This window comes from Nymphaea colorata, chromosome 10 (genome assembly GCF_008831285.2).
Source record: "Nymphaea colorata isolate Beijing-Zhang1983 chromosome 10, ASM883128v2, whole genome shotgun sequence".
NCBI lineage: Eukaryota > Viridiplantae > Streptophyta > Magnoliopsida > Nymphaeales > Nymphaeaceae > Nymphaea > Nymphaea colorata.
This window is the reverse complement of record NC_045147.1, coordinates 13,517,870-13,539,757: the sequence shown is the minus strand read 5'-3', so window position 1 is coordinate 13,539,757 and position 21,888 is coordinate 13,517,870. Positions and strand designations below refer to the sequence as shown.

Here is a 21,888-nt window from a genome sequence, read left to right as displayed (position 1 = left end):
CATTTATCTGCCTTAATTTTAGCAGCAAACCTTTCCTTCTCAGGTAGAACATTAAATCCAAGAAAAATTTTGTCCTATAAATCGGCTTGTTCTCTTCTTCCGCTCACGCTCTCACCTTCAACAAGAAAATTTCCTTCTTCTTTCTTCACACTGACCGAGCGAAACGGCGCCATGTCGAACCTAGTCTCGGACCTCGTGAGTCGGGGCACCAAGTCGGTCCCAGCCCACTTTGTGAGGCCCGTCGGAGACCGTCCCAGCGTTACGGAGGAGGAGGAAGGCAGCAGCACCGGGGAGTCCTCTTTCACTATGATCGACCTCCAAGGCCTTCATGGCCCCAACCGCGCCACCATACTCAACACCATCCATGAAGCATGCAAGAACGATGGCTTCTTCCTGGTAATACTGGCAACACATTATACATCTCCTCCAAATTTAGCGAATTAGCTCCTTTCTGTTTCATATATGGTCGCCCATGGTTGTTCTGTGGTTGCAGATTAAGAACCATGGCATACCGGATGATGTCGTCAATGGGATGATGGAGGTATCCCGGGACTTCTTCCGGTTGCCGGAATCCGAGAGGTTGAAGACCTACTCGGAGGACACGACGAAGACGGTGAGGCTGTCGTGCAGCTTCAACGTGAACAAGGAGGAGGTGGGTAGCTGGAGAGATTACTTAAGGCTGCACTGCTACCCGCTGGAGGACCATGTTCGTGATTGGCCCTCCCAGCCTCCTTCCTTCAGGTCTCATCCTCCCTGATCTCCTGCTAAATTCTTGACTCAATCTCTTCTGTTGCTCCATACATATTTGGATCCAGATACAAGTTATTAATGTTCATATATATATATATTATATATATATATAGTTATATATATATATATAAAGCGCATCCCAAATAATATCATGCGTACTGCGGACGTCGTCTGGAGCTATGTATTTATCTATGTACATGAAATCTTTTGCCATAATGTCAAATTTAATGACACCATTTTCTATATATCTACAGGCAAGTTGCTAGTGAATACTGCACCAGGGTGAGGAACCTGGCGCTGGAGCTGCTGGAGGCCTTATCAGAGAGCCTGGGTTTGGAGACCAACCACTTGAACGACGCACTGGGAGGGCATGGCCAACACATGGCCATCAACTACTATCCACCTTGCCCCCAGCCCGAGCTCACCTATGGCTTACCGGGCCACACTGACCCCAACGCCCTGACCATACTCCTCCAGGATGATGTTCCAGGACTCCAGGTCCTCAAAGGTGGCAAGTGGGTGAGACTCAACCCCATACCCAAGGTCTTCATCGTCAACATAGGAGACCAAATTCAGGTAACTAAGAACCCAGCATCTCGCATTCTGAGTTAACAAGATCCTACATCAAATCCCAACTAAATTATGCTATATATATTCTGTTGTCTTAACGCTCTCAAGATGAGAGCACTAGACTTCATGATCAGGAATCTGTATCTAAGAGCGCCATGAGTAAGAGATGTGATCATAGTGGCAGAAATATTAATGAAGTCTTTTGATTGATGTCAGGTTTTGAGCAATGGGGTATATAAGAGCGTGCTGCACAGGGCATTGGTGAACAGTGAGAGGGAGAGGATATCTATCCCAACCTTCTACTGCCCATCGCCTGATGCTGTGATACGGCCTGCTGATGGGCTGGTGGATGAGCATAACCCTCCTCTGTACAGGAGGTATCATTATAGAGAGTACTACGAGAGCTTTTGGGATCACGGTCTTAAAGATCAGAGTTGCATTGAGAAATTTACCATTTAGAAAGAATACCCATCTCTCTCCTCTGTCTCTCTCTAATTGCATCTGCGTCTGCATCTGTGAAAAATATTCTGAAAATAAGGAAAACCAACATGTTATGCGGCATCTATGGAAAATGTTCTAAATACTTTTCAGTTCTTTCGTTGGACAGCATTGATTCTTCCCTTGATTAATTTGTCCGCTTTTTCTTTGTCATGCCATGATATATGTGCGAGGAAACTTCGAGGAAGGAAGCTTTTCAGAATTTTTCTTGCCAAGTGATGGCATTTACGATTTGACAACACTAACAAGATCTCCTTCCACTTAGATTGAACTTTTGATTTTAATTTGTTACATGGAAATTGTACTCTGGCCAAGGGGCTTTCTTTTTGACCCAGGAGTGTCAAATCTAAATAAGGTCAATATCCTTGAGCTTGTGCGGAGAGCTGACGTTCACATACTTGAAACGTGGTGATAACTCATCAAACGGTCGATACCCACTCAGGGGCGGGAGCCAGGATTTTGTTTCGGGGCGGGCTAAATAGTCCAACTTCGGATTTGGGTAAGACCAAACTGAACCAAAATAAAAAAAAAAAATACATTGCACAACTAATAATTTTTTATTTTTCTAATATAATTTTCTTTTTAAAGTTAGTTAGGGTGGGCCTATGGCCTAGGCGCCCCTTCGCCCCTATGCCCACTCCACTACGTCAACCTCCTTAGTTTAATCAAACTAAAGTTTTGAGTGAGCAGAAAGTTAACAGCTTGTATGTTGAAAAGAAATTTGAAAGCCTCTCCCCATTTCCCCTGCTTTCGGGGACTTGAATTGCGCACCTTGAATTGCATTGTGAACTTTGGTAACGTATGATATTCCCTTCAAGGAGTGTCACAATCCTACCGTTTGTAGTCCCAATGAATAGCACCTACAGGAATCAAATTGACGACGCACCTTTAATCTGACACCTGTCAGATCAGCTATGTTATGCTCCTGATCAGCTATACTACGTTCATCAATGCTAGAAAATCAAAGTTAAAATGCTCCAAGGAAACTTAAAGCTTCGCTTCTACCAAACCTGCTTCCTTTCATTAAAATTTGTTTCTCCTTTGCGGATTCTTTTGCCACTTCACATGGCTTACCTGGTCTCTCCTTCATGCATCATTTTAGTGATCGGTGGTTGTGATATTAATCAAAGGGTAATAGTTAATGTTGATCAGAATTTGCTTATCAAAAGTTTCACATGGTACGATGGATGCTTAAAAGGTTCAAATAAACCTAAAAGGATGTTGATTAAGAAAAAGTATAACATGTTGTTGATGCATTAATGTTGGAAGAATATTATGTTCTTGTTTCCAAAATATATGTGATTATGCATTATGTGATTATATATGTTGGTTCTTAATCGAAGAAATTGAAAAATTAAACATAAACACACCTTTCGTCTTGAAGAAGGAACATAGAGTTCGTAGTTCATGATGCAATATCTATATCGAACACCCTCAAATAATTCAAGTTTGGCTTGGATATATAATCGACTTAATCATTAGTTTAATCCAGTACGTTACCATGAATTCAGGTCAAGTTGACTTGGAGCTAATATCAAGTCTTCGATCCACATCTGAATTGAACCTTAATTGAAAACAGCATACTATCAACAACTCTCAAGCTCACTCCTTCCTTGTTTAAATGAGGTTGACTGTGCTCTGTTGAACTTCAGTAAATAATGTAACATCATATATATTAATATAAAAACTGAAACTTTTTCATCCTCGAGGGTGAACGATCTATCATGTATCGGCCAAAACAACAAATCCCAAATATGCACCCAAGCACACGGTGTGGAAATATGGGTTTGCAAAATTATTAATAGTGTAGTTGTTCTATGATGACATCTTCTAAAGATGCCCGTGCAGAAAAGCATCGTGAATGTCTAATTGATTAATGCCCTTGTGATTTTTTATCAAAATCATGCTTTTTACTAGCTTTTGACTGTGATGCTATGTTCCCTATGGTTCAGTCTACCATGATTCATGCGTATCTGAGGCTTTGCACTCGATCATAATTTTCCATTAGCTTGGTGATACACATCTCTCTCTCTCTCTCTCTCTCTTGTCCCTCAATTTGTCTGTTTCTTGGGGCCGTGTTTAGAGGTTGTAGCTCATTTCAGTTTGGTGGCGCATTTGGGAGGAGCGCAACAACAGGGTCTTCAGGGGTACCTTCTCTTCGCCGAAGTCTGTGGCTCGGCTTGTGCAGGGAGATGTTCATTTTGCCATTCAGCTGCAGCGTCGTCCTCTTTCTGCGACTGGGAGATGATGTCGGTCCGTCCTTCCACTCTTTTTCTACCCCTTTTTTGTTTTTCTGTACGTTGTATTTATACTTTCTCTTTTGCTTTTGTCTTGCGGTTTGTTACTGTAACTAAGGGACTTCTTGTCCCCAATTTTTGTATCTAGGGGACGTCTTGTCCCCCAATTTTGATATATATTCTCACTTTATCGGCTCTCTCTCTCTATAAAAGAACTGCACATTAAACATCGTCAAAAATTGATCTTTAATTCAACGAGATTTTAATGTACACTTTCAAGTTCAGATGTGATGCTTTTAATTCCTACTTCGGCAAACCTCTTTGCATAATCTGCTAGGAACCAGCAGAGCCATCTCCCTAATCATGAAATGGGAGAAAGTTCTGTTAGAGATGAAGAAGGTTCAGCTGTATTAATTTGAAAGGTTCACATATACATGATTGTTAAACAAATGACAACTCCAATGCAACCTGCCAAGGAGAAAGGGTGCCCAAACCCTTTATTAACCAAAAATGAGGATACAAAGACAATAAGAAGTCAAACAAATGACAATTGTCATATAGCATATTAGAAGGAAGAAAAAAGAAAACTAAATATTTCGATCAATTCTCAGACAGATTTGATTCAAATTTTCAGACTCGAATCGATTCTGATAACTTTGCACCCTGATTTCTGTCCCTTTCTTCCATGGCAGATGCAGACCGCAGTTTCTACAAGCTATTAAGGGAAACAAAGAATCAAGCAGGACTTTTAGAATAGAATCAAGCGATTAAGAGACGACTAATGGTGGAATACCGGCAGCACCATTAGTCCTATCACGTACTTCCAACAGGGTGATCATCAATAAAAGAAATGATGATGGCATACAAAATTCTAGCTATTAAGGAACGAAATTATCAGAAGTGGGCACCTGATCATCCCCTTCCGAGTTTCTCTTTAGAATAGAATCAGAAGCTCCAAGGAGAGACACTCACTGAATGCAATGCAAGAAGATGCGCCAAAAATTGTGCTACAAGTTCATTGCCTTAATTGGGGATTCAACGAAGGCTAACGTAAAGCTCTTCCTCCACTGCATCATCAGGTTGACGCCACTCCCTTAGCAGTGTCCGTAATATCTCCGAATCCACAAACGATGCTGACCAATTAGAGATGTCGGTGGATTGAATTCAGATTGCATATCTCATCTCACAGAAGAAATTCTTGCAAAAGGGTTGGACGTGGAAAAAAAATTAATATCCGATTCATAGAAATGTCGGCATCAGATTTGTATTTGGAGTTAAATAAACATTCAATTGGATTTGAATTCAATCTGAATTCAGTTTTGCATTTAAAACTCAGATTCAGATGTGAAATAAAAGTCTGATATGGATCAGATATGTCAACCCCCTTTTTTTCCCTCACCTTTGAACTAGGAGTTGAATCTGAATATATAAACATTCAGTAAATTAACCGGATAGAGTAAAGGGCACGTCCGGTTTGAATCTCATCGACGTCCATATGACCAACCTAAGGTTAAATATTAGATTTTTTTAATTAAAATATTTAAAAGTTTTATATGAAAATGAGAAACAGACCAGTATGGGCCGGTGTGCTTTGACAGAGCGGCCGTATCAGTCAGCAAAAGGATATAATATGAAAAAAGAAATGCTTACAACACTGACATGTATTTGGATTTCGATGCTTCTTGGTGCATTTATCAAATCCAATATTCTGACAAAAATAAGTTTTATTATGATATGAATAACTTGGCCTCCCAAGTTTTTAAACAAAAAATGTTGCTTCAGTTTTGCCACTCAATTAAATACACAGATCATAATCTCAAAGCTGAATAAACACCCATGTTTCTACAAAACTTGGGTTCACAGAACTAATGTTTTCTTATGGTATCACCATACAGAACCTAAGATTTGACATAGCCAATTAGCACCAACATATTGGTGTGTATCGGCACCAGTATCGGCCGATACCCACCGTGTCAGCCGTTCTCAGCAACGATACAGGGTCCCCCAATTATGATCAGCTGGTATAAGGCCGATCCGAACCACATCGCCCGATTCTGGCCCATATCGTTCAATGTCTGGACAAAATGATAACTAATCTTTTTATTTGAGAACCAATATGTTCGGTATAACAAGCCAATACGTTCCATTAAGGCATATCCACCAATGCAGCAAAGTACAGGATATTGAGGATTAGAGAGAAGAATCGATATGGATGTAGAAGATCATCATGTACGCATTTATTTCAAGAAAGAACCGTCCATCGTATTTGCTTTTGATGATTTGTAGCGTTGAGTCTGGAAATCCGTCCGACATTCCACGAGCTCTCAATCTCATCCGAACACGCCAGCCCTCACCCCTCCATCTCTAAGTTAAACCAGCTAGCATACGGCCATGCACATGCATCCTCTTCGTTCTTCGTCGTATCATGCCAAAGAAACACCTTTATTTCATTCATCAAATAATTCACTTGTATGGGTTACTTTTAGCAGGCAGAACAAGGGCTTGAACATCACTGGGCCGCTGATATATATATATATATATCTCCCAACTCTGATACATTATTATTGAAGATTGAGAAAAAAAATGGTATATATATATATATATATATATATATGTCCCAACTCTGATACATTATTATTGAAGATTGAGAAAAAAAATGGTAGACATTTTCGTGCTTTCTCGAATCAAATAACTCAAATAAATAAGTTATGTGACTTTGGATAACCAAAATCATCATTTTCTCACAAATTTAAAATCATATGATGCGTGTGAAAGACGTTTATAAAGCAATCGACTTTATCAGACCTGGGCATTGGGCCGGCCCAGCCCAACCCCATAAGAGTCTGGCTTGGGATGGCCTAACGACCGAAACTCGAGCATGGGCCCAGGCCCGATGCACAATACCTGAATTAGGGCCAGGCCTGGCTTGATTAAAATAAAAAATATTTTTGAAATATAAAATATATTTTTAATAATAAAATATATATTGATATTAAATAAAAATAATAAAAAATTAAAAAAATAATGGGGCTGACCCGAGCCGGCCCGAGGCCAAGCTGGGTATCGGGTACCCCGACCCATTTCCCTTAGACGTCATCATTCACCACATGTTACGTATATCTTATCGCCCTTAGACGTCATCAGTCACCAGATATTACTAATATCTCAACCCGTTTTTACATTATTTTCGCCCCGAGGACCCACTTGATCTTAGCCTTACATGCCGAACTATTTTTTTATCATTATGAGTCTATGACCGATTGAATATTAAATCAGACTCGACTCATTCCCTCCATCTTCTTCTTCTCTTTTTCTTAGTTTGCTATCAAGAGTGTTGGATTAGGATACGCAGTAGCGGAGCCTATTTAAATTGGCAAAAAATGTCACTACCTCACTGCCTCTGCTACTGCAGATCGTATGGGTCTAGACAACTGATCTAGAAGGGAAAAGGGCTTGGTGAAAGTACGCAAGCGTCTAATATAGTGAGTAGTTGCCGACCGACCAGTCAAGCTGGTCTCCAACTGAACATACTGTCTTCTGCCACAACGAAAAGAAAGTAAGACAGATTAAAAATCCAAGTTAAATCTAGCATATATATATATATAATAAAACTTATTTATTTTCCTGTTTTTTTAATCTCTCTTTCTCCTCCTCTAGGGGGTATTTAGGTCTCTTAGAAAACCATACTACTAATGTAAGTAGCCAAGTGAAGTAGGAATAATTCACCTTCGGTCTACCAATCTCTGTTCGAAATGTTTTTCTTTGAAATAAAGCAGTCGAATACCTTTCTTCCATAAATTGAAGCAATTAATATGTCACAATAGGTTATGTGTGATGTCACCAACCTTGGCTTCAACTTGGGTCCATTCTCGATCAAAGTTAACATTTTCCATCGAACCTAATCGAACACTTGGTGGACGCATTTCTTTTTTCTTCTTCTCAAGGACACGAATAGATATTGGCGTGCTAGTAGAGCACTGGAGCGATGAGTTGTGCAGGTAAAACCTGAGAGTTACCCAACCTTTTGTGGGGGCCTCTTCTCCTGCCACCTTTCACCTCACAAGTCATGTGAACAATCATTGGGGCGCTGATAACGAGGACGATTGATTTGGTGCAAGGATGTAAACGGGAAGAAGGACATCCTCGTGAGATCTTGAATTTTTTTTTTAATATTTTTTTTTATTTTGATTTGTTAATTTGAATTTAACTTGATTAAGTTGGCGCATGGAACCCATTCAATGAACTGATAAGTGTGGTCAGTTTTTGTTTTGAATTTTTAACTCTTTAATAAGTATCAACATGCAAACCAAACTCGATGTGGTTTGAACCCTAAGAACATGGAAGAAAGGATGAAGGTTTCGGCTCTTTGTTAGTTAATAGGATGAAATACTCTTCATGCTCTCCCAACACAAATTTGTCTAAATTTGAATGCATCTACTTGTGTGGGCAATTGCCCACACAATTGCTTTATTACCTCCGAAACTATTATTGTGTCTCTTACAATTTAAAGTTTAAATCATTAGTGTCCTTTAGCCAAAAAAAAAATTGGCTTCCATGATGTAAATGTCTTAGAAATTAGAACATAGATATCAAGATTTTTTGTTTCATTATTTCACTAACTTCTACCGAATCTGGCTCAATGTTCAGGAACTTAGGTGAAAAATGGATCTGAATTTTTTTTTTAAAAAAAAATCTCATTCAAATCATTGGGACTCACGGATTCCACCTAGAAGTGCTCCGTTCATCTGGCAGAGGCGATTCGTGAGTGAATGCTCGAGACTGACAGGTTCGGATGCGTTCCATCCGACTGAGACAATCAGGACAAGGGAGGCGGAGTTTTCCTTCTGTCCTTTAAAACCGGGGTCACACGGACACGGATCCTGGGCATGTTTTCCTCGTGACACAAGCGGACATAACCGGACCCAATAATGACATGGACACGGGCATTTTCATTTCTTAGATGCAAACAAGTGCCGACTCATTTTAAATATTTTTCCAAACTTTGTACTTTTTGGATTATTTCTTAACAACAAAGATGGTTTGAGCTCGCCTCAGCTGCCTCCAGTCTCAAAAAAAAAAAAAAAATGAGCAGTTCAGGCATACTATTCATTTTAATACTCTTTTTTTTCTTGTCACAGACTCACAGGATTTTGTCCATCAAATCTAACATGATGGGCACAGCTTGCCTACACTAAAGACCTCGGTTTGCGATTCAAAGTTCAAAAAGTCGTGACTCTACCGCTAGATTCTACCATTAGATGGGTGTTCCATACTTCTCATCAATTTATATTATTTTATGGATGGATTTAAACCTTGCCTGGCTCTCAAAAGTTGATGAATCACAAGAACTATAGAAGAACACCAACCAAAAAGGCGTTTGATTGCGCCAGCTCTCATATTTGAAGTGATGTTGAGATCTTAGATCTCTAGATTTCTCAACAACTCCTTACCTTACATTCTTCATTCGAAATGCATGTGAACTGTAACATGATCCGTGCATCTTTATTTCATGAGTCTCAAGTCAGAGGTCCCTTTCTTTTCGAAAACAAAGTCAGAGAAGTCGAGAGTTCCCCAACGCGGCAGTCCAAGTCCACTCAACGTTTAGCTATAATTTGCCTCAACAATCAGTCTGCAGTTCAGGCGTCGGAAGCCCCATTTTTAATACCAAGTCGACCCCTTTATAGACGCTTGTAAGAGTTCAGGTGGGCACCTTTATTCATTGTTTGCAATAATGAATGTGCGCCCTTCCTCTTTGCGTGAAAAATCTTATCTCTTGCCTTTATTTGCAGTTCTGCAGTTGAGCCATATTCATACTTTTTCCATTTTTGGATCGGCCCTCAAACAGGAGGCTAATTTCCCTCTAGATTTTGATATCTTTCTCTTCCAAAGCCAAACCAAATATGTCATTTTTATGTCCATTCGGTCATGGGCTATATTGGGTCAGTTGTGCAACATTTAAACTTAATGAAATATTGCATCGGATCTGCTGTGGCTGCCCACAGCCCGAGTTGAGCTGGACTTGGTTAAGAAAACTCGAGCTCGAATTCAGCCCGAACTTGAGTCGAGCTTCATAGAACAAGTTTGAGCTCGACTCGATGATACAAACATCAAGCTCGAGCTTGACTTGCTTAATTTGTAACTTGTTTATGTTAAGCATGTCCCATTTCTTTTAACTCGTCTAATTGCTACTCATGTAATCAATCTTTCATTATAATTCACAGCATAGCCAAGCTGAGTTCAGTTTAAACACGTTGAGTTCTTACAGCTCGAACTTGGCCCTCTACATTGGGAGCATACATTTGAACTTAAGCTCGAGTCGAGTTTTGTTGAATCAATATTGATGAAAACAAAGAAATTTTTGGCAAAGGGCCATTAGTTCATGATATCATTGACCCATCATATACATAATAGAATAATTGAAAGACACTAAGCAAATGAATAAGGGATACTGCCAGTATGTAAGTTTGGAGAAAACTAATATATAAATGTTACAGGATTGTGTGGGCAACTGTCCACACAAGCCAGCCCACATGTGTCTCCGCCACTAACAAAGCATATATGAACAGTCTGCGGTATCTTATCAAATTTGTTAGGTGGCTGGGGAGGTTGGCTCCTCCACTTTAGAAGGACAAACAGCCTAATTGTCTAATGCTGAGCCACTTTATGTAAATGGGGGTGTACGTCCCTTATTTATGTATTTATGTAAAAAAAAAAACCATTAAAAGAAAATTTACAAGAACAACAAATGACGAAGCAGGGGAGTAGAGATTCACTAATCCAGCCTTTCACTTGACACCGTTCACATTTCTTTCTTTCTTCGGTCACTGTGACGTCTTACTTGACACACAGATAAATCCTTTGTCGCTTGCTTGATGGCATAAACCTAGCAGAGCTTAGTGTGTCCTTGGAGCCAACCAACTTGCCCAAAAAGTTCACGCCCATGTGGGTCGGACCAGCCCACCCCAAACCCACTAGCCCATCGAGTCAGGTTCTCAATCAACTTTACTTGATAGAAATCTGCCAAACCACGGATCATTATTGTTCAAGAAACAAAATAATTGCAGATACCATCTAATTTTCCAAAGTTTTTTCCATGAATCCTTTCTTGGCATGTTTATACCTATGGAGTAGGGGAACATTATTGCCACTTGGCCATGTGTGACCTAACGATGTGGGTTCATTCAGGCTCGAGATTGCAGTATAGACACGAAATGTGGTACGTTTGAGAAGATGACAACACCGAGTACTACGTCCAACCAATTTTTAGACCTACCCCATCCCCAGATTGTTTGTTATTTCGTGGTTTAGGACTTTGGAGTTTGTCCAAACACCTTGTTCTTTTCTTGGATGCTTCAAGCAATTCACGGAATCGGACCAAAATCCTGTGCCGGACTCGTAAAATATGTACGTTTGAATCTTCCCAACTCGTGGCCATGTGAAACGTGTAATCTAAAGAAATCGGACTCTAAGAAGAAGCACCTGACGACGCGTTTGGATGTATATCGCCCACAGGATTGAGTCCCGTGGAAAGGTGAAAATTCAGTCCTGAACTCGGCGGTGAAGTGCTGCCGGAAAGTTGCTTTGAGCATTGGCCGGAAACAAGGTTTGGTTCCGTCCAACTTTTGTTTTATTCTGGAACAATAAAAGTCACACAAGTATTGCGCTTGAAGGGTCCCTTATATTTGGCTATGCTGGTGGTTTAATTAAGCATCAAACAAGAACCCAAAATTACATTTATTAGGTCACTGGTTCAAAGCCTATGGGAGTCAAAGTCATCCCACAAGTTGATGGGTGTGGTTTCTTGAGAAAGCAAGAAGGAAATTGAGAAGATTTTATGGAAGAAGCGGCAAGATGGCAAGGATATTCGAAAGTTGAGGGCTTAAGACTAGATGTTATTTACCGCTATGTCATCAGAATGCCGGGTGCGGGTGCCGGTGCGGGTGCCGATGCAGGTGCAGATGCGGGTGCCGGTGCGATACATCTCAAAAAATTACGGTGCGGCGGTGCGGCGATATTTATTATTATTATTAATTTATTAATATAATATATTAATAATATCAAATTTGATAAAAAAAACTAAAAAAAATGAAATCAATAAGGTGCAGGTTGAGTGCAAATCTGGGTCGCACCAGCACTCGCATCGCATCGACGCGGGTACGTCACCAGGGTTGCCGCACCTGGTGACGTTGATCAGCCGTCTTCTTGAAGTAAGACCACTCGATCTTAGTTTCATTTTAAAATCGCTTCAAGCTTCCATGAATTGAAGACCACAATATAATTTGATGCCGTGAGGGCTATACTGCCTAATTGGCTGAGTGAAATCTTGGTTGGATTTTCACATGTGCTATGCTTTTAATAAGTCAATGGAGAGAAGGTTTTGACTTTCATAGGAGCTAAATATTTTTCTTACTCAATTCAAATAGTCATTCTCTCTGTCTCCCTCATATAATTTATTTTCAAAGGAATATAGTCATATAAATGGCCAAATAACTGCTACAAAAAAAAAGATTTTCATGAGAAATTGATTTATATATCAGACTTCCATAACTTTTAACTAGTTTGGATGCCGTAAACTTTTGGAAAACCAATCGAAAAATGTGTGCCCTGATTGTAGCGTGGCGCTGTGGGCCTCCACAGGCACATACAAACAGCATACAAGAACATGACGTTCTTGCAAAGCACCGGGCTCCCAAAATCATGTTCTTTGCTGTTCGGCCGATTTGGCAAACCGATCGATATGGAACAAATGTTGCTCCAAGATTTGCACGGAGTGCCTGTTCCACCCTATTCAAACGCGGGTCCTTTTCGGGCCATGTGGAGTGTCCTCTATGTGGTACCGCTAGAACAGCATGTTCCGTTCTAATTACCAAGCTCAAGACAAAGAATCAAACGTATATCCTTTTTAAGTGCATTAAAAGACCTCCCTCTTGTTCTTCAACTCAAAAATATTAAGATCTAGTCATGATCAAACGGTCAAACTAACTTGATAGCTATGATTAAGCACCCTTGGAGTGCACTAATGTTTAAAGGTATATATAAAAGGGAAAATCATGGGCATTAACATAACTGAAGGTCCAACAACCGACCGCAGATGCTAGCTCTTAAATAGAGCGAATTGTACCACTCTTTATCTAAAATAACGTATAAGAGCTACACATTTTGAGAGATCATATGCACTTAATAATGCCAACCTTCCTTTATTTTTTAGGGATCAAATTGAAGTCAGTAACTGGGCAAGTTAGGAGAAGAATATGATTTCTTTTGTGAAAAACCTAAGTACAAAACCATATATATATATATATATATATATATAATCATTGAAAGCACTATAAATCATAAATCGTCATTGTACAATAAACCTTCAAAAGCAGGAGCCAGAATTTTTTTCAAAAGCAGGCCAAACAGTTCAATCTGAGATCTGGGTAAGGCCAAACTGAATCTGAATCTAAAAAATACATAGCAACTGTTTTCTATCACATGAGAACAATCGTTGTAGGGGCATTAGTGACGGTTTAAGTACAATGACAATTTAAGTGTTTTTAACAGTGGTTTGAAGTGTTTCCAGTGATGAATTTTTTATTTTTCACTATCCAGTAACACCTAACATTCAGCAGGTTTGAATATTCACGTATACACACACAAACACGCATTCATGCACACACAAACAAACACGACGCAAAAGTGCAGCTTTACTTGAGAAAGTTTGTCTGGGATCAAATTTAGAAAGGGAATGTGGATTTAGAAAAGAAAAGAAGGGGAGAGAGAAATGGTGAAGGCACCTGTCCCTATTGTTGAAAGGTCACTGAGCATACCCTCTAATATTGGGGCAATGGACAGTGAGACAGGTAAGAGGGGGAAGGGGGGACCCGTAGGACCCTTTGCTTTCTGTAAAGGGAATCTCAGGCTGGTCTGCTAGTGGACATGACTGCCGCCTACAGTAATTGCCAGTCATGCAAAGGGGGAATAGATACATATGGTCCTTATAAGCTCGCCTAGCCGTGGGCATGGAGACAAAGCTTGGTCAGGATGAGTGATGATGGTCGAGTTGATTACCAACTAGTTGGTCCAGCCTCAAGTTAGGCCGGCTGGCTTCCAATAGTCTCCCTGACTCAATTCCTATTGGATAGTGGCCTTGAGCCCTGGACCCACTTGCATAAGAAAACTAACCACAAATCTCTTTGACTGTAACTATTGTTGGGCATCGGAAAACCCTGGGAGGCTGTTTATAAAAGCCCAGCTGATCTTATACTTAGGGTTGATTGTGAGATTACCTTAGCCAGCACCTTCGAGAAACAAACCCACGAATAACCTATCTCTACTTCTGTTTCCTTTTTCTTGTTTCTCTTCTTCCTTTCAGTTGGTGTTGTTGCTGCCTCTTCACGCACCGACCGGAGACGCCACAGGTGCGCGGACTCTGAACTGATCACGGACACCATTCCGCTACCATAACTCCAACAATCCGGTCGTAGGAGCACCACTTGGTAAAATGAGATCAGCCTTCACAAGCCAAAAGAACTGGTTGACAGCTTGATATGTAAACTACGTAAAACCGTCCGGATTCCGGTCGGACCAACTCCTTAATTGATGAGCTTCGATTCGATCATATTGAGTAATCGAATTTAGATTCAAAACTTGGCCTCAGATCCCATTTTTGCAGGAAAATTTGGATCTGGCTGGCATAAGATCTCACATTTGCCAGATTCCAACTAGATGAATTTGAAATCCGATTAGTAGGAGACTCTCTCTCTCTCTCTCTCTTTCTCTCTGAGAATTATATGTACATAAATCCATGGATCGAGGCTGGACCTCGGGACGAAGCTTCTGCCTCAAAAAGAGGACACTCTCCACGATGAGCTCTGCCTGGTATTGTCTGGTTGCTAATTATTCAAGCATGACAGCCCATGGAGGAAGCATACCATGCCCCATACTCAACCCGCCACCACCTTCAAGTTCAAAGCACCTCTCTCTCTCTCTCTCTCTCTCTCTCTCTCTCTCTCTCTCTCTCTCGCTCGCTCTCTCTGAACATCAAAGGAATATTTTGGTCAAGGTCCTTCTTATTCATCAGAAGAAAACAAATACCAATTATATCATATTAATATTATTGAATCTGGTCTCTATTCTACGGCCCTTTTTGAGTTCTATATATATATATATATATATATATATATATATATATATATATATATATAAAGAGAGAGAGAGAGAGAGATTACTAGGTTGGTTTTTAAAACCTGAATTTAGAATGAGAAAAGCATGAGATGATCCTGGGCAGAGAGCCCAAGAATTTGTGCTGTTACACTTGGGGAAGAGGAATCCCCACAACTGTGTGTCACCACTTCAGGACAAATCTGCCTAGTCAATAATGCGGGAAAGCATGTAACCAGACAACCCCTTGTCAATTCTGGCCATTTTCTATTTTATCTTTTCAGTGCTTCATTCTTCATCTCTACATCCTGTATCAGGAAACTTTTCTTCAGTCTCCCAAGTTTCATTTATAATCTGAGTAATGACCCTAATGTCTCAGAAATTCTTAAACTGAGCTATATGAGTTCTTAAGCTGCCATAGAGAAGGCTCTTTTAGCAGAAAAAATAATGCAGTCAAAAGAAAGCAAAAAATCATCTTAGCTTTTCCCCTAGTTGATAATGGTACTGTCATCAGTTGAACTGGGATAAAACTAGGTCACTTTTAGGCAGTCTTTGAGAAAACCAGCAATCGAGATCAAGAAATCTATAACCATGAGAACCATTTCGAAGATTAGAAGCAAAAGGTTGGATCCTGAACAAAATTTTTGCCCATATATGCTGTAATAGATAACACCCTTTTTTTTTCCTTTTTCTGCTTTCTCCTTCAAAATTCAAAACGCCCTGCATCTCTCTTCTTCCTTTGCAGTTCTAATGGTTTCTCCAGCTTCCCTCTCTTCCCCTCCTCCCCTTCTTACAGCCACACCAAATCATTCCAAGGACAAAGAATACCCCATCCTCATCGAAAGCACCAAGGCGCTACATACTGGCCTTGTTCTACCACAATAGACAGAAAAAGAAACAAAAGGGTACCATACACTGAGGGTAAGAGAGAGAGGAGGGGTCCATGGGGTCTTACTGCTTGTCCTGCTGCCACCATTATTAATTGCAAGTGAGCTCTACAGAAGATCAGAATGTTTGCAAGGAATTAAAGGCGTGAGGAGACCAGTCAATTGAAAGAAGCAGGGCATCTGCTCCCCATGGAGAGTCCTCAAGGACCCATCATCAATCCTTGCGTAAGCTTCCTCTGTGACCAACTTTCATTCATCAATGCATATTGGGAACTCTGCATTTACTTGCATATTTTACTCGCAATATATGCGCATGTAGTCCCTTCTGCTTATTTATCTGATAGGAATGGCCTGAGAATGTCGCTAAGATGATGGTGGTGCTCGTTGTGCTGAGTCTAGACCTCATTCTATATTTGGTTTCAACAGACATTTGAAGATCTGTACGAGTATGTGCAGTGCTACTATGAGGGAGGCCTTGCTCGGGACTCCAGCTACCGTGGAGGATGGGCGCCCATTCTCAGTACAGAGTCGCTGCGGGTCGGAGACGGGACGCCGAGCACGGCATTCCTCCAGATGCTGGAAGGTGGGAGGGATCGACTCTCCACCACATTGCTCCCCACCGAGCCAAACTTCTTCTTGTTCAGCCTCCAGCAGCAGCAGCAGCAGCAGTGCTCAATGGAGGCCAGAGTTCGAGCCGTGGAGCTCGAAAGCTGCGTCACGAACGCTTCGGAGTCGCAGTCACCGATGAAATCCGAGGCGAAGGAGAAAGCGAAAAGCAGGGATGAGGGGAACGGAGAAGCAGGGCCCATGGATAGATTTGAGGACGGGGTACTGCCCGGTTCGTCTCCGCCGCTACACGGTTCGATTCGGCAGATGGAGACCGAGCCGGACGCGGTGAGGGAGAAGAGGAGGAGGAGGAAGCGTTCCAGGCCGAGCAAGAACAGGGAAGAGATGGAGAGCCAGAGGATGACACACATTGCAGTGGAGCGCAACAGGAGGAAGCAGATGAATGAACACCTCAATGTCCTCAGGGCTCTCATGCCTCCTTCCTTCATCCACAGGGTATGCAAATCACAACTCCTCTGCATCTTTTCCTTCTCACCCTTGCGTAACACTTGATTGACGAGAAGGAAGGGCTTACATCAAGATTCAGCCCTGCCATTCTGGTCTTACTCTCATTCCACTTGTTAGTTGGCGGTCGATCTGGAGTTTTATCTTTTAAAAAGTTGGTAATCTTTAAGATTATCGGTGGACAAGATCACAAGAATTCAGATTGAATCACCACTTGTTACTGTATTAATGTTCCAGCAGCATGAATTGAATGACTTAGTAAGCTGAAACATATGTACCGACTGATGAAGCCACATTTAAAGAGAAAAGAAAGTAACCATCATTTAGCCATTCAAGGCTTCATGATTCGTGAAAATCATTAAGTTGGTAAGCAGAAACTAACGATAGAAGTCCCAGCTCTGTCACAAACTCGAAGTTAGGCATGTATATTTTCATGCAAAAGGTGGAAGTTGGTACACATACACTTTCGTGATGAGGTGACTTCAGGGGTTGTATCAACAGGCGCCCTGTCGATAAAGGAGATGAACGCCCATTTGGCGAAAATTCATGTACAAACAAACCTCGTTTTCTTTCAAATATTTAAGTTTCATTGAGCAAGTTCATTTGTTTTTTTCCTATTTATTAACTGGTTTTTGAGAATTGGGTGGTGTAGGTCTTTGTCTGTTCAAAATCATAGTGACCGTTCCGTGGCCTAAAGTAACTTCATGGGTATTTCCCAGCCTTGTAAATCTCATGTCGTGGCTTGTGGAGAAGGGCACGTGAACCCATGTGGAGAGACTCCAAACTTGAGATAGGTGGTGACATTTTCTATCCACAAATTAAAGATCACATGAATTTTCCTTGAGGTCTCCCTACTTGACTTGACAGTGACATAGTTTTTAGTAAGGAGGAGCTAGAGAATTGTAGATAAGGAATAAAGAATACTAGGTATAAAAATTTTAAATGTTTGTTATCAATATATGAATGAGAACAATCATTCAAAAATATTATCAGTATAAAAATAAGAAGTTTGTTGAGGCCTATGTGGGTGGGTAATTGCCCACACATAACCAACACATGCCTCCGCCCTTGTTTATAGTTAACCTTCAAAAACTTTGGGTTACTCATTTGAATGCATAGGAAACAAGACCAAGCGGAAGATCTCATGGGCAGCATAGTAAAAACTTTGATATTCATGTTCGTGAAAACAACATCTATTTTGAAGACAAGAAGTTCTTTGTGCAAGTGGCTGCGGGACTGATTTATGACCTTAGACTTAGGATCCGCATTGCGTCTCTTTGTATTGTTTACTACTTATTGCTTCGTAATACTTTCTTAAGTGGATTTTGGTAGTTAACTTACAAAGAGGTATCACTCTAAGAAAAAGTCCCTTGAAAAAAAAAATTACTAGGACTTCAAATCATTATTATGTTTCTCCTTTCCTAGGCCTAGCTAGCTAGTGAAGCAGTTAAACCACAGATTAGTTCAGGACATTTGGAACTTTATAATGTCTTTTCGAAATGAAATTTTTGTCTTTAACTTTTGAAAAAAGAGTGTGACTGTTATTTCATCCAGACCGACCTATCTTTTTAACTATGCTTGCGGAATAATGGAAAAGAGGCTCGCCTGTACTTGCCAGCTGTTGGCCAAAGTGAGGCCTGCAGCAGAAAATGAGAAGTATGAGGCCTTCTCTGGGATTATGACAAACATATGGCTTTTAAATGAAAAATTTCTCTAGGAAAAGAAAAAACAATGCTAAAATATTAAAAAACTTCAACAATGGTGTGTAAATGTATCGAGTTTGCTCTTAGTTATTTGTTTGAATGTTTGTTCGTTATTAGGGAGATCAGGCTTCGATTATAGGCGGCGCAATCGATTTTGTGAAGGAACTAGAGCAGCTGCTTCAGACACTTCAAGCGCGAAAGAGAAGAAAACAATGTGATGTTCAGGAACTGCACCAGAGTCCGGCGGCCGCCATTCCTTTTGATGGCTGCTCCTTCATGTCACCCGAGCATACGACGGCCTACACCTCAAGCACCAAGTGCAAGAACCTCATGGAGGACTCTCCTACTGATCATGGGAAAGGAGGAGATGAGCTCATGGCTGAGAGCAGACCTGTTCTGGCAGCCGTCGAGGTAACCGTCATCCACACGCATGCAAACGTCAAAGTCCGGTGCGGCCAACGGCCAGGACAGCTCCTTAAGGCCATCTCCATGCTCGAACAGCTCAACCTCACAATTCTTCACCTCAATGTCACCACTGCCAATGGCTCCGTGTTCTACTCCTTCAACCTCAAGGTGCAATTCATTGTCTACCCATCTTCCACCTTTCTTTTTCTGCGCTTCCTTATCGTTCTTTTGTTTTGTTATTGGAGAGAGAATTGGATTTTCGTTTCATTTCGTGGCGAGAGAAACCAGCGACTCTCTTTCCTTTCCTTTCTAATCAACTTTCCAACCATTTGATCAAGCAGCCGTAATGTTTATAACTCTTGTTGTCCTGATATAAGACCTTGGATGCCCCTTGTTTGCTCACAAGTACAGTTTGTCATTGCCGTCGGCGGTGGACGCAGTGTGGGCAAATTGCCCACATCCGCCCATAAAAACTTGATTATTTTCGACATTGATAGCTCATAGTCGTATCTTTATTTATATGTGGCTGCCCCTTAAAAAAATTTTATGCATCAATAATGCCCCTCAGCCAGAAACTTCTGCTTCCTTCTTTGATTCCCGGACTCGTCAAGAGAAGCATGCCCAGAGTGTGAACTTTACAACTCCTGCAACTTGAAAGTTTAGAGCCAATCCTTCTGTTTATTTGGAGTATTTGTACTTGGAACATATTGGGTGGGTGTCAGTGGAGCATGAAGACACTCTATAACTGAAAATCATATGTTGAACTGTTTTTCTAGTGAAAATAATGAGAGGATTTAAACATTTGCAATAATTCAATTTGAAGCAACGATATGCCTATCAAAATCAGATTTGCTTGTTGCTAATTGCGAAGTTTCTCTTTTTTTCAGTTCTATAAAACCAAAAAATGATCGTTTAAAATATTTGACACTCTAGAAGGTTTATTGACTCGCTCAAGTAACTCTTTTTATTATATATTTCGATTGTGGTTACTAAATGACCTAGACAATCCCACACTCACAACACCTGAAACTGGTCATCCATTTAGGATAAATAGTTTTGGCAATTGTTTGTCCTTTCTTGAAGCTGTAAATCAATAAATTACTTGATCGTAAGCATGTTTTTTTGGTAAATAAACAATGCCAAATATATCAAGAGAAGCATTTCTTACGAAAGTTGTGATTGCGGTGGTGCGCGTGTAAGTACGTGTGTGTGCCTCGCACATAAAATACATTTATTATTTATTTATTTATTTACTTAAAAAGAGATTAATATGCTTCGCAGATTGGGGAAGGGTGCAGCCTCGGGTCGGCAGATGAGATCACAGTGGCTGTTCAGCAGATCTTTAGTTAATTACATCGACACTGATAAGTGCCTGCGTTGCTGGTGAAATTGATCTGATCTCTCGGGGGAGATGAAAAGGCTAATGATGTAGCTTCTAGCATGAGAAAGGGAATTACAACGGAGACCATCATTGATATTGCAAAAGGCAGGCCAACTCTTCTCTTTCAACTTGAAGAACACTTTCTATGTATCTACCCATTCTTTCCCTTCCTTCACTACTCTTGGACAAGCACTTCTTACTTTATGCTGTTTCTTAATGTATATATTCTAATTATGCTCTCTCTCTCTCTCTCTCTCTCTCTCTCTCTCTCTCTCTCTCTCTCTCTCTCATCCTTTCCTATCTAAAAGTTTTGGAGAACCTTTTCTACTTTCAAAACTACTCTTAGAAATGGTTCCAACTTTTCATTGGTAGGAGCACACCTCCTTCCAGGGGTGGCGTTAGGCCTACACCCTCAAACCAACTGTCTATGAAACTCCTTTTGCTTTTTGAAGTTCACCACCTATCCAACTGAAGAAGGCTTCCATTGTGCTTAAAATTGTTAGTGGTTTATTTAGGCCTAAGCTCTTTCAACCTGCTTCCTAATACACAAGATTACTACTTCCCCTTCACTTGCTCCAACACCCAATAGGTCGAGACTAACTTCCCACATTGTGCGACAACCCGTCTACCTTGTGAGCACACCACAACCAGATTGTGGCTTGTGCACAGCGTGGTAAAACACAAATAGCATTAGGCTACCCAAGGTTTACAACAAGGAAAGATGAAAATGGGAAAGCTTCAGAATGCACTTCCTGGACCCCTCAAGGGCGGTATCACAGAGGACAGAATATCTGCAGCTCATGAAACCTCCATCCTTGGACCACCTACACAAGGTGAAGAAAATGAATGCTGTTCTATTTTCTGCCTTTACACAGTGTTGTTAAGCTGTAAGTGGAGCTTTTGCATAGCACACTAGAAATGCAGAATCACATGTTGAGGTGGTAACAGAGAAAAACAAAGACAGTTGTTAGGAAGAGGGCAATTATGGCCACTTACAAGGCTCTATAATTGCAGTCTGCAGCAACAAGATACACTGGGCTGTCGTGACATATTCCAAGATCTCTCTCTCTCTCTCTCTCTCTCCCCCCCCCCCCCCCCAAAGGATTAAAGATCAACTCGTCCAGCACATACTCTATTCTTGAACATTAGGTATCACAAGAACAGAATCTCAAGCTCCTATATCACTGGGTCCTTTTCTCCCCTCTTTCTGCTTGGCATGTCCCAAGCTCAAGTTCTGGAAA

At 40.8% G+C, this 21,888-nt stretch overlaps 2 protein-coding genes across 2 annotated transcripts; both read left to right on the top strand.

The window, feature by feature from the left end:
- The first annotated feature begins 121 nt into the window (after window positions 1-121).
- On the top strand, window positions 122-1,903 carry LOC116262850 (protein DMR6-LIKE OXYGENASE 2-like). Its single transcript, XM_031642371.1, has 4 exons — window positions 122-396; window positions 494-741; window positions 1,005-1,326; window positions 1,537-1,903. Exons 1-4 carry the CDS (start codon window positions 172-174, stop codon window positions 1,777-1,779), a joined length of 1,038 nt encoding a protein of 345 aa, XP_031498231.1. The 5' UTR covers window positions 122-171; the 3' UTR covers window positions 1,780-1,903.
- A 13,929-nt stretch (window positions 1,904-15,832) lies between these two features.
- LOC116261876 (transcription factor bHLH57-like) lies at window positions 15,833-20,886 on the top strand. Its single transcript, XM_031640789.2, has 4 exons — window positions 15,833-16,312; window positions 16,514-17,149; window positions 18,979-19,434; window positions 20,548-20,886. The coding sequence occupies exons 1-4, from the start codon at window positions 16,277-16,279 to the stop codon at window positions 20,614-20,616; spliced, it is 1,197 nt and encodes a 398-aa protein (XP_031496649.1). The 5' UTR covers window positions 15,833-16,276; the 3' UTR covers window positions 20,617-20,886.
- Window positions 20,887-21,888: the final 1,002 nt, after the last annotated feature.

Coding starts and splice junctions, on each gene's coding strand:
- LOC116262850 (XM_031642371.1), top strand. CDS start 172: ATGTCGAACCTAGTCTCGGACCTCGTGAGTCGGGGCACCAAGTCGGTC. Junction 397..493: donor AGAACGATGGCTTCTTCCTG/GTAATACTGGCA, acceptor CTGTGGTTGCAG/ATTAAGAACCATGGCATACC. Junction 742..1,004: donor TCCCAGCCTCCTTCCTTCAG/GTCTCATCCTCC, acceptor ATATATCTACAG/GCAAGTTGCTAGTGAATACT.
- LOC116261876 (XM_031640789.2), top strand. CDS start 16,277: ATGGAGAGTCCTCAAGGACCCATCATCAATCCTTGC. Junction 16,313..16,513: donor GACCCATCATCAATCCTTGC/GTAAGCTTCCTC, acceptor TGGTTTCAACAG/ACATTTGAAGATCTGTACGA. Junction 19,435..20,547: donor TCTACTCCTTCAACCTCAAG/GTGCAATTCATT, acceptor TATGCTTCGCAG/ATTGGGGAAGGGTGCAGCCT.